This window comes from Camarhynchus parvulus, chromosome Z (assembly GCF_901933205.1).
Source record: "Camarhynchus parvulus chromosome Z, STF_HiC, whole genome shotgun sequence".
In the NCBI taxonomy this organism is placed as follows: domain Eukaryota; kingdom Metazoa; phylum Chordata; class Aves; order Passeriformes; family Thraupidae; genus Camarhynchus; species Camarhynchus parvulus.
The window spans coordinates 15,841,400-15,856,905 of NC_044601.1; the positions used below are offsets into that span (position 1 = coordinate 15,841,400).

Sequence of the window (15,506 nt, forward strand, 5' to 3'; positions counted from 1 at the left end):
TAAAACATCAACATGAACTAAAACTATGATCTCATAGATACTAATTTGGGGGGAGGGGGTGTTGGAGGAGGAGTATTCAGTGGGAGTGCTTTGATTAGTTAGAATTGCAATAAAACATATTTCCTGTGTCCCCAGGTTCTACCTCCTGGGCATGTGCTGGTAATATTGAGCAGTGCTGGTGGGCACAGCCTTCTTGGTGTGGTGCTTTTTTTTTAACATGGAGCAATACTAAAGCTGGGAGCAGGGATTTGAGGAGGTGTCTTTTTTTTTTGATCCTCTCAAAATGCTTTTAGATCCTGTTTCACTCCTTCTGCTACTCTGTCAGTTTACTGCCTCCTCAGCCCCTTAGGTGGGCTGCAGCTAAATGTGCAGCTGCTGAGGGTAATGCAAGTGGAAATGGTCTTTGTGGTTTGGTACCAGTCTTGGTCCTCTGCTTCCTCTTCCATCAGGCAACAACAACTGACGTGCTAGTTCGGTTTTCTATTTCACAATCCTGCATCCACTGTATTGTTTAAAGCAGGACACAATACAGTAGATAGCCTATGCATATTAAGACCTTCTTTTGAGGACTGATAACTATGCCAATACTTCTTGTGGGCTTCCACAGAGTGTGGAGGAGCCTTTTGTTTTCCTTTCAGAGGCTAGCTTTCAATGCAGCTGTGGTGATTGCAGTTATTTGTTTTTGCAATTGCTTGTGGGAGTTACTGGAGTTGCAGTATCCCTGCTTGTAGGCTGTCCCCTCCCTTGGAGCCAACATCCCAGCCCTGCGCCTAGAGCCTGTTCACATGGAGGGTCAGGGCAGAATGCTCCACAGACATGCCTGGAGATGGCACAGGATCAGCCAGAGGGGATTAGACAGCTATAAGGGCCATCAGATGAGACTGAACATATTAGGCTTGCTTTCTGGATGCTTCATCACTGTCTGCACGAAGTCTCAGGCATTCCAAGTGTGAAGCAAATGCTTTCACAAGTATTTTCTGTCTCTGGCAGCCATGGTGTGATCTGCGTTGTATGTCATTGTCTGCTACATCTGATGGAACTGTTATTAGCAGTTATTTTTAAAAGTAGAGTTCTACCGTGCTGTACATAATGTGATCTGCTTTTTCACCAGATCAGCTTGGTCTGCATCTTAAAGAGTTGTTTAAACTGTCTTTTCTGTTTTGAAAAATTCTAGATTGTTTAATTTTCAGCTGGCAAAGGTTTTACTTTGGATGGTATATAAATCCCTCATCGCTTGAGGACTGAAGTCCATGGCAAACAGAGTGCTAAAAGGGAAGAGTTTTCAAGTTCTTGTCCTGCAGAAGCAGCACATTCACTGGCAGATCCATGGGGAGCAGCCCCTGTGTGAGCACAGCCATGGGCTCTGCCCTGGCAGTAGCATCTCTTCTCTGTGTCACTGTGAGAAACCCTGAAAGTTTGCATTGTCCTTGGACTGAAGACAGGTGACAGAAGAGAATGATAACTGTTGTCTTTGACAGCCTCATTAGAGAGGCCAAGAGTTCAGTGGGAACTCTTGCTCATGCCCAGCAGCAGAAAACCCAGGAGAAAGCCAAGCAGCAGCAAGGCGTGCTGCAGAGAAAGCACCAGTGTTAACACCTCTGCTTTCCTTGCGTGGCAGAGAGGGGCTGGATCTAAATGACCTTTGTCTGGCTCTTCTCATGAACACCCCTGAAAGAGATGAAGGTGGCTGGGAGTCAGCCCATTTTTGGCACAGACAGTTAATTTCAGTTTTCTGTTGCTATTCAATTGCTCTTTCATAAGAGGGTGGGAGTAAGGGAACTGAAAGTTAAGAGACTTAGCACCTTTTTTTTTAAACTTCAGCATTGTTGTCCCCTGTTATATATAGCCAAAACCTACAGTCTTTTATAGGGACACTGGAGCAAACTGTCTGCCAGAGGTCAAAGGAGTCACATCCTCAGAAATACGCAGACTGAGTAACCTTCAAAAAAGCATGATAGTGTGCTTTTTTGTGGTTTCAGAGGCTATTTAAATGGCAATCTTTAAGCCAAGCAACCAAGGATGTGGTGCTAGCACAGTCCAAGCACTACTCTTGGGTACTTTTAGGTGCCATACTTTTCTTAGCAGAGGTTAAATTTAGAACAGGAGAGCAGACTGCCAAAGGTAGAAGACTCCTGTAAGCCAATGGAAACACAAGAATCTGTTCTGTATGCCAAATCCAGCTCACTTCTCCAACAAATGCAGTGATTTTGGGGAAGCTTAGTTGTAGGGGGAGGGAGAAGTCATAGGGGAAAGACACATCGTTTGTCTAACCCAGGAGCAGTGACTGGTCTTCTAAGTGGATGAGACTGGGATGCCCTCATTTGTAGTCATGAGGGTGTAGTCACACGCAGGATTTTACCCCAGTGTGTACTGCTGAGAGAAGGAGCTAGCTGAAGATACACCTTTTTCCCCTCAGATAATGTGTGGCAGTATGATTCTTGATGATGATGATATGACATGAAAGAGAGGCCAGGTTTTATTAGAGCTCTCTTCTGTATTTGTCTGAAAAATTTAAATCAATCTAGATTCTGATATGGTAAATTATTAGAGAAGCATCAGAGAAGCTGCCCCTGGAATCCATCAGCAGCAGTTAAACATTTCCAGTCCTGTTCACTGAATTTCTCATTTGAAGTATGGAAAATACTGTTGTTACCACACTGAAATTATGCAGCAAGACAGCAAGCGTCCTAATGGGGAATCCAGAGAAATCTGTGAGAGCCAAAAGGTGGCTGCATCCCTTTAAACAATGTCTCATCTTCACAGTGTGGAAATGCAGAACAAAACCTATATTTTCTGCCCTAGATACCAGCCTCATCTAGATAATTTTTTAAAGGTACGTGTAGAATTAAGTGCCAAAACCTAGAATTTACCCTTTTGATAATCTGTAAGTATATACTTCCCACAATCAAAACACAGGTGGTTCTCTACTCGGTGCTTCTCCTGTGGTATGCAATGCCACATCTGTCAGCTCCCCTCTGTTTTAGCAGTGCCATTTGTAGGTGCCTCCCTGGTGGTCTGATAGCCTGAATAATGCCTGCATTACCTTAACACAGCTTGGATGGTGAGGTGTGCAGACAACTCAGGTGATAGTGCCATTCATGTGCAGTCTGTCCAAGGCTGCTTTTGCTTTGAGGCAGTAGTTTGATTTGTTATATTCAGGTGAGGACTAGAAAGGCTTTTCTAACTTGTCCAAAGGCAGGCAGATTTTCCCGAGCAGGTTTATCCTAGAGTGGCATTCCCTTATCCTTAGGGGCGTACACTGTTGCCCATTTCACTTTGGAGCTTGTGCTCTTCATTTTCTGAGAAGCACAGCTGTCAGCATGAATTCTGCTTCTTAAAATCACTTTGTGTGATTGATCTTAATGCAGTTCCCTCAAAGGATGTCTACCACAGCTTAACCAGATAGCTATAATCAGATAAATGTTAGTATGGCTATATAAATTAAAAGCACACACAGTTTTCTTGCAGTTGAGGTACAGCTGGTAACACTTGGTAACACTTTCTCCTACTCAGAGTGCAGTATTAGCATGTTAAATAAAATAAGTTTTATTCCTATCAAGGGAACCAACAGAGGCTAATATTTTTCTTCTAATATTATTAGTTTAATCTTATGTAAGAATCAAGGCAGTCCTTTACATATTAAATTGCATCCACCCAGGCTTCATTTGGAATCTTGTGTTGCAACTGGAGCTTATCCAAACATAATACCAGTAACACTTAATGTCCTTAACAACAAAGGAAAATACAGTTAAACAGTCTCACATAGCAAAGTTGTTTGATATCTGCTAAATATGCTGTATTGTTTGAGCATAGCATTCTGACTATGTGGCAGAGTACCACAGAAGTTATATGGATTTCTGTAGGAAAAGTGGGCAGAACAGGGCTTTTTCAACATGGCTGTGAATTATTTTTCTGTGATTGGAAACTGCAGCTGCTAAAAAAGCAGTGAAACGCCCAAGTCCCAAGCACACTAAACGTACCTTGCAGAAGCACGCAGAGAAGAGTCCAGTCTGCGAGCCCTGCTTGCAGGTGCCAGCTGTCCTGCCCTGGCCTCACACAACCTCTTGCAGTGAGCCTTCACTTCTGCAGAAGTGTTTTCATGTTTCAGGAGACCTGGTGACCTCCAGCCCCGCATATGGGACCTGAAAGCCTCACCCAAACCCTTCAGACAGGGTCCCCTTGCTGTTCAGGGAGAGGTCTCCCCCCACCTGAAGTCCCAAGTCATTCTTTTGAGCAGTCAGGGCCCCTAAAGAGAATCCTAACCAAGTTTGGACTAGGGGGTGGAAACAGGTTGCCAGGTATTGGCTAAAGGTTGTTTATTGGACCCGTTAGAGCAGATTCAGAGAAGGCCAAGATGATCAGAAAGCTGGAGCAGAGGCTGAGAGCATTGGGCTTGTTCAGCCTGAAGAAGAAAAGGCTCTGGGAAGAGCCTATAGCAGCTCTCAGTACCAGAAAGGGGCCTTCACGAACACTGAAAAGGGACTTTTTACAAGAGTAAGGAGTGATAGAACAAGTGGGAATGGCTTTAAATGGAAAAGGAGTAGATTAAGATTAGAATTTAGGAGGAAATTCTTTACTATGAGGCACTGGAAAGTTTGCCCAGAGAAATTGTGACTGTCCCATCACTGGAAGGGTTTGTGGACAGGGCTCTGAGCAACCTGATGAAATGCGTGGCATCCCTTCTCATGGTGGGAGGTTAGAATTAGATGTTTAAGGTCCTTTCCAACCCAAGTCTTTCTGGGATTCTATGGTTCTTGCTTCTAGTTTTCCCCAGACATCTCTTGCCTGCTTTTCTTTTTCCTGCAACCCAGGGAGACCAGTACCAGGAGCCTGTTATCATCTGGGCTTACGTGTTCATTTTCCAGCCAAGCTACCAGCACTGATTTGGGACTGTAGGAGTATTTGTTTTCAATTTAGAGCATAAAGACTTGTCTAGAACACCAAAAATTGAAAGAGACACCAAAATTTCCTCTGTGTGTCAGGTTTTTTGGCAACAGAGAAACTCCATGAGGACTACTGTTTTTCTTTACACAGAGATAAATAATCAGATTGCTTTGGCAACAGCCAAGCTTTTATTCAGACATGAGCTTCACATATCTTTATGAATTTAGAAATCAGTTGAAATGCTGACCACTGGCATTTAATGACTTCCTGTTTTTGTCTAAAATGCTTTCTATAGATAAAACCTTAGTTTCTCCCTTTGAAGAGGGGCAGTGCACCATCTCTCTCCTGCAGTTACTAGGTCAGGAGCAAATTCCATTTTTTTTGTGTTGAGGGATTCAAATGGATACAGATAAATCGCAGCGGGATTAAGCTTTTGCTTTTATTTTTAGAATACATTTTGCACATTCCTCTGTGCAAGTTGTTCTTTAAAACCATTACAAGTATGTTCTAAAAGAGGGCTATTCAAACACCTTTGGTTTGCAGATGTCAATTGAGAAACCCTCCTGGTCTCCTCCATTTGCATTAGCACTAGAGTTCTCCTTCAGAGATGTCACCTGTGGAATACTTGAGGGCAGCTGAATCAGCTGGCCAGAAACCAGTACACCCATTTGCAAGATTGCAAGCATCAGGTGGGGAATTACATCAGGTGTTAACCTGGGCTAGAGTTTGGCAAGTACCCATGAAATAAGCAGATCACTTCTGGTGGCTTGCTACTGCCCAGTTTCATTTTCTCTTCAGTTAGTTTTATTTTGTTATTGGTGCTCCCCAGTCTTTTCTGTCTTTTTGCTGTTTCACACTGTCAAGGCTTCAGATGCTACAGAGATACCACAGTGCTTGGAGACCGTGCGGTATTGGAAACATCCACATCTGGTGCCAGGCTCTGTGAAAGGACCACCTGGTAGTGTCCAGCTGCGAAGCCATGCAGCAGATAGGATGTCCAGAAGGAAAGCCAGGAGTCGGAGTGTCAGCATACCCTGCCTCCAGCACATGTCAGCGAGCACTCGGGGCAGTAAGCACAAGGTGCTGCAGAGAGTGGGCTCACAAGGATTCCCACAGCTGCCACTTGGGAGTCTGGCTGTGGGGAAACCTGCTCTTCATCATCTCTGGTCTGGATTTTCAAAGTGAAGCAGGGAGAGAAGATGAAAGATGTTGGCTCACTCTGAGATAAGGGAAGGTATGATCACTGTAGATGCAGCCCTACTGACCACATGGTGACCATGCAGCTAGCTATGCCAGTGGGATTATTGGCTAATGGTTGTTGTCAGCTCCCTGTGTAACACCATAATAGGTCAGATGTTTCTTCAGTTAACCCTTTGTGTAGCAGGTATAAGTGCCAAAGTGTGTCTGGCTTAAAAGAAAGACTTTGACCTAAAGATTTCACCAAGATATTTATGTGTTTTTCAATACAATGGGGCGCAATGTGATGATATGAGTGCTGGAAGAGAGCAGGTAGAGCAGAGGCCAGCCTGTAGCAAAGGAGTCTAGGTGCCAGCAGAAGTATCATTGGTAGTCAAGATGGTGTGTCCCCCTAGAAAGAGTTTTTTTCTCTATTTTTTCTGAAATGAAAGAAGGTGAGGAGGACTGGATGGATGAAAAGACACATGTGAAATACTACATATTAAAGCCCAGAAAGAGGTGATGGTAATATACACAAGGTTTAACTCTTTGGGGTCGAGGCTTGCTGGTCCTCCCAGCTCAGCCAGAGCACAGGCAGAGCCCCAAGGCTGCTTTCATATTAAGTCATTAACATGTTTTAAACCAGACAAATGTGTGAAGATGGAAGCAGATGGGTTTCTCAGAGAAGGGATGGTTTGTTGACAAAAATAGCCATGCCTTAAACACCAGAAAATTCTGTGCACCTTCAAAGGTGAAGACAAGTGTTTGAAGCAGACACATTCTGAATTCCTGCTGAGAAGAGGAAACACATTTTTGAGCAAGACATGATTTCTCTATTCCTACACAATCCTGCCATTATTTTGTACAAAGTCTGGCCAAACTTGCTAGCTGAAATTCCCAAAACAAGATTCAGCAAGGGTTGGATTGTGCATGTGCATGTAGCTGTGGAAAAGTAGGGAATCAGGGATCTGATGCAATACTAGCATAACCAGTTTATTCTAAAATCTCTTTACAAACCATGGGTACAGTAGACTGGAAAATCTCCCAAACCTGACAGTTACAGAATTCATGCAGAGTTAAGATATTTGATAAAGCTGAGGATAGGATTTTATCTATAACTTGCACATTTAGAGCTGCTCAGCTCCCAGGAGGCTAGAACACAGATCCCTAGGGATGGGGCATATATAGTGTCATGAAAGACAAGATAGTGGTTTGTATCACCCAGCTCCTTTCATATGGTCTCTAGTTGTGTATTTTCTCTTATGTGCTCACATCCTCTTGCTTTAAATCATCTTAGAAAAGTATATGTAAGATAGTGTTGCATGAATATTAATGTAGATTTTTTTTATGTTTGCATTGTTTCTCATTTCCTGTTTTACACTGTTTTACATCTTTCTTTCTGGAGATATTTCCTCTTTCTTTCACACACAGCCTCACAAAATTAACATTTGGCTTGAAACACAAAGGCACCCATAGTGTTAAAGTCTCCCAAAGGCACATCAGAGAAGGTAGCATTTTACAATCAATCAAAAACTGCAGGAGTGTGCTATGAATTTCTCACTCTTTCATAATTCATACAGCTTTCTTAAATAAAGACACCTTCAATAAATCAAGCTGTTCTGATAGCACCTTTTTCAGTATGGTCATCCTTACCTCTACTCTGTAGGCAGCTCTCTCCCACCTGGAGTATTTTTCAAGGACTTTCCTTCACTGTCATCCTTCTCAAGTCTTTTGGAGTCTGCGGATCAAGAGGCAGCCTTTCATTTATCAAGTTCTTTGGAATTTTTCAAGTTTAGCACACAATTAAATCTATTAATCTGATCAAAATGTGGTAGTCGCATTTTATCTCTTCACATGAAAATTCCATGGGTCAAAGCAAACATTATCTCTATGTTAATTATTTCCAGCAAAAAATACAAAAAACAACAACAGTGTTTTCATCTACCAAGAAGTACTAGCATATATTGTAATAGTGTTGTGTCAAAATTGGGAAAAATTAGGTCAGACTAGAATTAGAAGAATCTCTCCTACACTCTATGTTTAGAGCATGATGAATGCTCTTCGTTATCTTTGGCATCTGTAATCATTCATTCATTTTAGATTTCATGCTGTCATGTTTGTGTCAGGGGAAAACAATACACAGCTGTAAACAGGCACTATTGCTTGCAGTACTTATCTCTGTTCAAGCCATGCACAAGACAATGTTCAGTGTGATGAGAAGGACTATTGATACAGTTTGCAGATGGCTAGGACATGAAGAAATGCAGTTCTGTTGCAGCTGATGAGCTGTCACCTCAGCTAGCATAGCAAGTGGCTTTCCCTGATGAGGGTGGGATTAAATCAGAATGTTGAAAATGCCAGGCACTTCTGCAGCCCTTTTTGGCTATGGTTTTGTTAATTAAAACAAATCATTCTCCCAGAGCATTGCATTTAGCCTGCACCAAGTGCAGAAGGACTCTTCTCCCTGTTGGTAGCTGTGATCACAATCGTAACAGTGACGTTCAATGCCCTTTCCTCTCTCAGCCACTGTTGTCCCAGAGGAAGAGGGGGTGCAGCTGCCTGCCACAAGTACCACTCTGAGGGCAGGAGGGGATTTGGAGAGGACAGCAGATGGACAAAAGTAGAAGGGCAACAGCAGCAGATTATAAATGTTCCTGCAGTTCAGCTGGAATGGATCTTTTCTGCTTTTCTGTCTTTGATATGCTGGTTCCTTATCCTATTCCTGTAATCCTTAAAAAACTGCAAATACAGGAGAGATTTTTTTTTCTTCTCTCACTCCCTAAAAGAGGCCCTTTCAATATTTTTCCTCTCTGCATAGACTGAGGAATTTGCAGGGTGAGTGTGAACCCATGCCAGATATCAGGGTTAACACACAAGATGAATAGAAGAGAGCACATGAAAAGGACACAGTGTGGTTAAGGCAGAGAAGAAGGGTGTTTCAGAATAGGTGTGCATTGACAAGAGCTACATCCCTCTGGAGCCTCTGAAGGACAGCAGTGTATGACTTGGCAGAAGCAGAAGTGCTTCTTTTATTTTGCTCTTTTGCATTAGAGGAAAACAAATGATCACAGAATAAACACAGACACAGGCTCTCCAAGGCAAAAGACAGAAAAAAAGGAAAAAAGAGTGCTGCTTAGGAAACACTTTGCCTGCTAACACAAGAAGTTTCATGAGTAGCCATCCAGTCTGGTATCCTAGTAATGAGTGACTAGCTCATCAGTGTTTATTCTTGTGTAGTTTATTTCTTTTCTGCTGCTGGTTTTTGGAGTTGTTTTCTCTTTTTTTCTTGCACTCACTGATTTTTGTGTGATTTATCATGGCTGGTTTCATATGCCTACTGCCTACAATAGTTTTTAGTCTCTTGCAATCAAACCTTGCTGTGAGGCCTTGTCTCATTTACCCAAGGGTTTCCAACATCCAGCTACATGGAAACATAATCTGCACTGATGCACCAGACAAGGGCTCAAGACAGATGAGATGTAGTCATATCATGGACATTGGAAAGCCTCCAGTGGACTTCTACCACAGCTCTGCAAGACAGACAATGCACAAGGAGTCGGCGTTTCATTTCTTACTGTGACGAGAGATATCACACCTCAGCAGAAAATTAGATTAGGTCATAAGTGCTTTTTTGTAACTCATTCCTGCTGTAAAACATGCTTCTCAGTCCATAGGGACCCTTCAATCTTTTAAGATGTGCTATTTTTCTGGTTCCCTCAAGCTTTCCTCTCTATTGGCTAGCCATTCACCCCTGATGGGCATTCAGCCTGATTCGCATTCCTTCTTCACCCAGCCCTCTGTGGCCTGACCCACAGGACAGACCTTGGCCATGCTCCATGGGAATGTTCCTTCTACTACAACTGAAGAGCTCATTTAGCTTCTTGCAGCTCCATCGCCTTTGAAGGACTGCCAGGGCTGGAGGTAATATCCCAAGGTGCTCTCTGTCCAGGGAACACTGCTCTTCAGCCACCCAAAGACATAAAGTCTGCACTTTTTTTCAAGTGCATTGGGCTCTCCTAGTGCCAAAGACATAAATTTGGTAAGACTCTGGCATATCCACAAAGGTTCAAGTCACTGAATGCAACAGATCTGCTTTGTATGTCATTGTAAGCCTGGTTTAGGTTTGACCAAGTTTGTAAAATGTTAACATGCACCTGGAAATTACTAATACTGTACTTTAGACTGCTCTCAGTTCTGATTCTGAGCAGAAAAACATCAATATTTTGGTGTATGCTTAAGGCTTTCCAGTATATATCAGCAGGAAGCTTTTGGATGTCTCTGTTTTATTAAATGTGGTATTTTTAGGTCTTCATTCTTGGTGAAATCAATGCACAACAGATTTCTGGGAGGGGAAGAATTTAATTTCACTTCCAGCTTACTTCAACAAATATTCTAAGAGGGAAAAAAATCAATCCTTGTTTTCCTTGCAGAAAAATAATTCCATGATTAACAGATGAAGTTTCCTAAATCTGAAGTATTAAGAGCCTGACAATTTTGTTTTCCTCTGTACCTAATTCAAACACATCCTTACCTGAGTGATGCTTCTCAGTATTTTCCAGTGTACCAACAGTTAAATAAAGTGAGCAAAGCTGAGGCATTTTTGTGTCATCATTTACAAGCACTTAATAAGCTGCCAGAGCCATTAGCATGGGGGGATGTTTTGCTAGGAGCAGAAGGGTGACAACTTGCACAATGGTGACTTCCTTCCAGAGCTGGGTGGGAAGGCAACTTTTGTTTTTATCATTTTTCAGTGTAGCCTGAGCTGCACAGAGCAATTAGCTGGTTGCTCAACCACAGTCCACTTTTTCTTGAGTGCAGCCAATCAAGCCTCAGCACTCAGGTTATCAGACCTGTCTGAGATACTGAGGAGCCCAGAGAGGCTCAGGAACTCCATCTGGGACAAGTGTTCAGTGCAGTGCAGTGCAGTGCATGTGGATTTTTCTGGATGACTTTGGGACTTTCTCAGGAGCAAATTCCTATCTGCCTCACCATAGAGCTTTTTGTTGCTGTTTCTAACATATCAAAAATTATGCCAACAGAATGTTCTGTTATTCCTTAGCAACAGATTAAAAAAAAATGGAAAATTGGAAGCCTTCAATTGCAACTTTGAACAATGCTATGAGAGCTTTCCTGCTAGCTCCATTGTTTCCACATTGGACTTTTCTGCTACAGGCCTGGTGAGGATGCTGTCATTGTCTTTTGTCCTTCACTGTAGTTCCCATGACTCGCAGTGTTCCCGTCTCTGATGTTGTTCTCCCAAGGCAGCCTATAGTGAAGAAATTCATGCTTAAGCTAGAACAAAGTGCACTGCTGCCTTACTAGCTAGGAGGCTGAACACAACATGCACAATTTCAACAGTGAGTTGTTGAATTTTGAATTAATGACTTTGTTTCTGCAAAAAGCAGCTCAGCAGACCTTTTCTGTGCAGGGGGCAGATTCTATCAGCATGGACAATGCTGCAAGTAAAGAAATGCAGTTTTCTACTCTTATGGCAACAGGTGCAAGGAAGGGACAAAAGCCTCTAGTCCTTTGCTTGGGTTTCAAGTACTCTTTTCCAGGACTTCCAGAATCCAAAAGAGCTGCAAAAAGACAAAAGCTATGAAGCGGGTTCATGTGTTTGATGCCACCTCAGCTTGGGAGAGTTTCATCCCCATGCTGTCAAATTGCTGCCAGGGACCCTAACAAAGTCATTTGGTGAAAGAGCTCGATGATTTGACCTGGCAGCTGGCAATTCATCCCCCAGCTTCTTTCCATTGATGAGCTTTGTTGGTCAGCAAAGCGATAGGCATTGAGTGGCACCATTAGTTGCAAGGAAACTCAGTTTAGAGATGCTTTTTGGTGTGTAAAAAGCCTATGTGTGTGGTTTCCTGGTTGGTAATCAGTGTCTGTCCCCTGGCATATATTGCAGGCTTGCAGACCCTTTGGAAAATCTTCTTCTATTTGATCTACCTGGGTTTGCTGTCCAAACTGCACAGTTTACAGTTGTCACTGCCCAAGCTGGAAATTGCTGGCACCTTCTTGGCAGGCATGGCAAAGTCTGCCTGGTGTGGGAATTGACTTAGGTGCTAGTACTGCAAGAGGCCATCACTGTAATAAAAACGGGAGCAGTATATAAACAAATAAATACCACAGTGACAGGAGAACCAGTTTGAAAACAGCGCGCTCAGCGTAGTGCTGGGAAGTCCTTATTGCTGCTGCCTGTGCTAATCCTGCTCCATGTTGATAAGACTTTGGTTTCCACCTCAGTAAAGCAGTCTGGAAAATCTCAGGAGCCTTGTCTTTGTTCTGACATGACTGGTGTGTAAGGGCTTCCCCAGCAGAGCTTATATTTAAAGCCTCTCTAACCTCCTGTAACTCCTGCAAGGAGTTACGATCTTCCTTTAATTCTGTACTCCCAATAAAGTACAAAGCATTTGACTTAATTTCTGCATTGAGCTCTGAATTTTGTTCTGGGCTTTGTTCTCCTCAGAGCTTTGGAAAACAGAGAAAGGAGGGGGGAAGCATTTTAATCTGTGTAAGACTCTGTGGCTTTGACGCTATTGAAGCCTGATGAGCCTCTGAATTTTGATTGAATAGACCGCTAAGAAAAGAAGTAGATCCATTGAAGGACGGCATTTCAGCGCAAGAAAGATGTGTGTTTAGGACTTTCCATTACATAATGGGGCTGAAATGGGTTAACAAGACCCAGGCTTTCTTTTCCTTGAGAATTGCTGCCTGCACCACTCTTTTTCTTTCTCTTTTTCAGCAGTCACAGAGATGTTTCCTTTGTTGTTATTAGTTTGAGAAGTAAATTGCAGTATTGTTTCTTCTGATCAAGAGATTGATTAGTCAGAGGTCTCTAGCTGAAGGGAAAAAATGTTCCTCATTATCAACTTTAAATGTAAATGTATTTGCCAAGCAGAGTTTCAGATGGTGGGGGGCTGGGGCTGGGGCTTGGGGGTGTATCTTGCTCTTTTGATGTGCTGCCCATAACCATTTACAGATCTTAGAAAGGCATCCCTCTCGTTGGGTCAGTGAAAAGAGAGTGTGGGAACAATGGTCCTGAAAGAGAAAATTAGCCATTGCGGCTTCTATCTGGATGGTTCTTGTGGAATTTTGACAAGTAATGGTGTATTAGTATATTTGTAGACTTTGTGTTTTGTCCGTTCTTTCTCTTTCTAGGTGCTTTCATAATCTGCTGGACCCCAGGATTAGTCTTGCTGCTCCTTGACGTTTGCTGTCCCCAGTGCAATGTCCTGGCCTATGAAAAATTCTTCCTGCTCCTGGCAGAGTTCAACTCTGCCATGAACCCCATCATCTACTCCTACCGGGACAAGGAGATGAGCGCGACGTTCAAGCAGATCCTGTGCTGCCAGCGCAGTGAGAGCACCAACGGCCCCACCGAAGGCTCAGACCGCTCGGCCTCCTCCCTGAACCACACCATCCTGGCTGGTGTCCACAGCAACGACCACTCCGTGGTGTGACACTAGGGCCAGCCCCTGGCCCACACAGAGCAGCAGGCGTGGCCCCGGGGAAGGTAACCCACTCACGTTTTCTCAAACACTAATGGACTACAAGTGCATCTTTTCCAGGGGGCCTGGCATACCGGCACAGACTGCCCTGTCCACAGGATTGGCCATGCTGCTAAGCCTTTGATTTCTGCTTTGAAAAAGTAGAAAGTAGTTGCTTTGCAGAAGAGGCCATCAGTCACCCACAGAAAGCCTTGCTGAGACTTTGTTGGACTTTGCTGCATCTTGGTGCCAGTCTGAATCAACTCTGATTAATTAAGCTTATACCTGCTTCACTACATTTACATGTAGCCACTTAGTATTTTTAAAAAGGGAGTAAAGGGGATAAAAATATGCCTATCATTTAATAGACATGTAATATGTATCACCATCAGCATGCTTGTGATGAACATTTTCTGTGCAGGGAGTAAAACTGTGCTCTAGTCTTTGTATCCTTAGCCACATTGTCATAACTACAGTAAAAAGAAAAGTATTTTTTTCTAACACAGACAACAGGAAGATGAGGGAAACTGACTCTTCTTACCTTCATTACTGGTGTTAGAGAATGCATGTTCTGTGTGTATGCAGATTGTTTTAATTATGAAAAAAAAATCTCTTTGTAAAGTCTGCCGGAAAGTAGAAAAACATAGACTGTATTCCAGTGTTTGTTTAGATTATGAAATAAACAGTACTTTAGTCACAATGTATATAAGGTTCTTCTTTGAAGTACAGCATGAAATTTGTAACATGTGAGGGGTACCAAGTTTTTTATGAATAAGTTCTTAAAGTAGGACACATCCCTAAGGCTCTTAAAGGGCTACAGTCAGGTTGGTAGATTACAAGAATTGTATTTATGGCATATTCTTGGAATGCTTTTCTTGTTCATGGCAAAAAACATATGCATTTTTAATGGCAAAAAAGAAAAGGTATGTTTTTATGGAACCTTTCTTATAACTGAAAACAAAACACCTTCTGCATTTTTGCACTGAGAAGTATTTGTAGGGTACCATTCAAATGATGCCTTCTTCATTTCAAAAGCAGCGGGCTACTAAGAACCAAGGCACAATTTTATTTTGTGAAGTCAACACTTTGTAAGATAGTCATCCAATGCAAATGACTGGACCATATTACAGATAATAGCCACACATGTACACTGTTATAAATACCTAAGCTAACAGGTGAGTTTTTTCCATATGAGACTGTTTTGAAGAGAAATGTCACTCATGTGAATATCAGTTACCAAGAATCACTGATATTAAACAAAACTCATCAAGAGGGATACATGTGAGCAAAGGTGGGATCTTCCTGATAAAAAACTTGGGACCTCTTTCCAGGAAACTGTATGTTATCCTAACAATGTAAAATATATCAACAGTAAATTCCTGGTGCTGTTCTCGTCATTGTAATTTGTCTCTATAACAAAAAGAAAAAAAAAAAGGGGAAAAAGAAAAACAAGGGAAAAAAGACCACACTCACAAAAAATAACCCTGCAAAACAAAACAAAAAAACCCAGAGATATATGTCCTTCATTGTACTCTACTGGAATGTAACTTAAGGGATGATATTCTCCCATTTGGGCAGGGAAAAAATGGAGGGTGGAGGGTCAGCTCAGCAAAATCCAGTGTTTTCAGCATCTCTTGCTTTGAGGAGATGCTTGGATTTTATGCTTCCAAGCAAAAAAATTGCTTGGAATAGGCAGTTCCTTGCTTAGAGAGAGAAGGGAAACAAGTGAACAAATCCTGCCTCCATGGAATGAAGTGAGAGTTATGACACTGCTTTCAGTAAAACTGAAATCCACCTGAACAGTCAAACTAGTTTTGTGTGGACACTGTGGAAGGTGGAGTAGGCAGAGAGAATAAACATTACATTGTCTGCCAGTTGACCAAGGGTTTGAGTATATCCACTGGCTTTGAACAAAACCAGTCTTTTTTCTGACTGTATTTGAGAGCAAGTGAATGT

At 42.5% G+C, this 15,506-nt stretch overlaps 1 protein-coding gene across 3 annotated transcripts in view; it reads left to right on the plus strand.

The window, feature by feature from the left end:
• Positions 1–14,250, plus strand: part of LPAR1 (lysophosphatidic acid receptor 1) — a 67,840-nt gene extending 53,590 nt beyond the window's left edge. For all 3 annotated transcript variants that reach the window (XM_030968066.1, XM_030968068.1, XM_030968067.1), the window contains one exon: positions 13,222–14,250. In XM_030968066.1, coding sequence (XP_030823926.1) covers positions 13,222–13,523 — 302 coding nt within the window. In that variant the 3' untranslated portion in view covers positions 13,524–14,250. The remainder of the gene's footprint in view (positions 1–13,221) is intronic.
• The last annotated feature ends 1,256 nt before the right edge of the window (positions 14,251–15,506 follow it).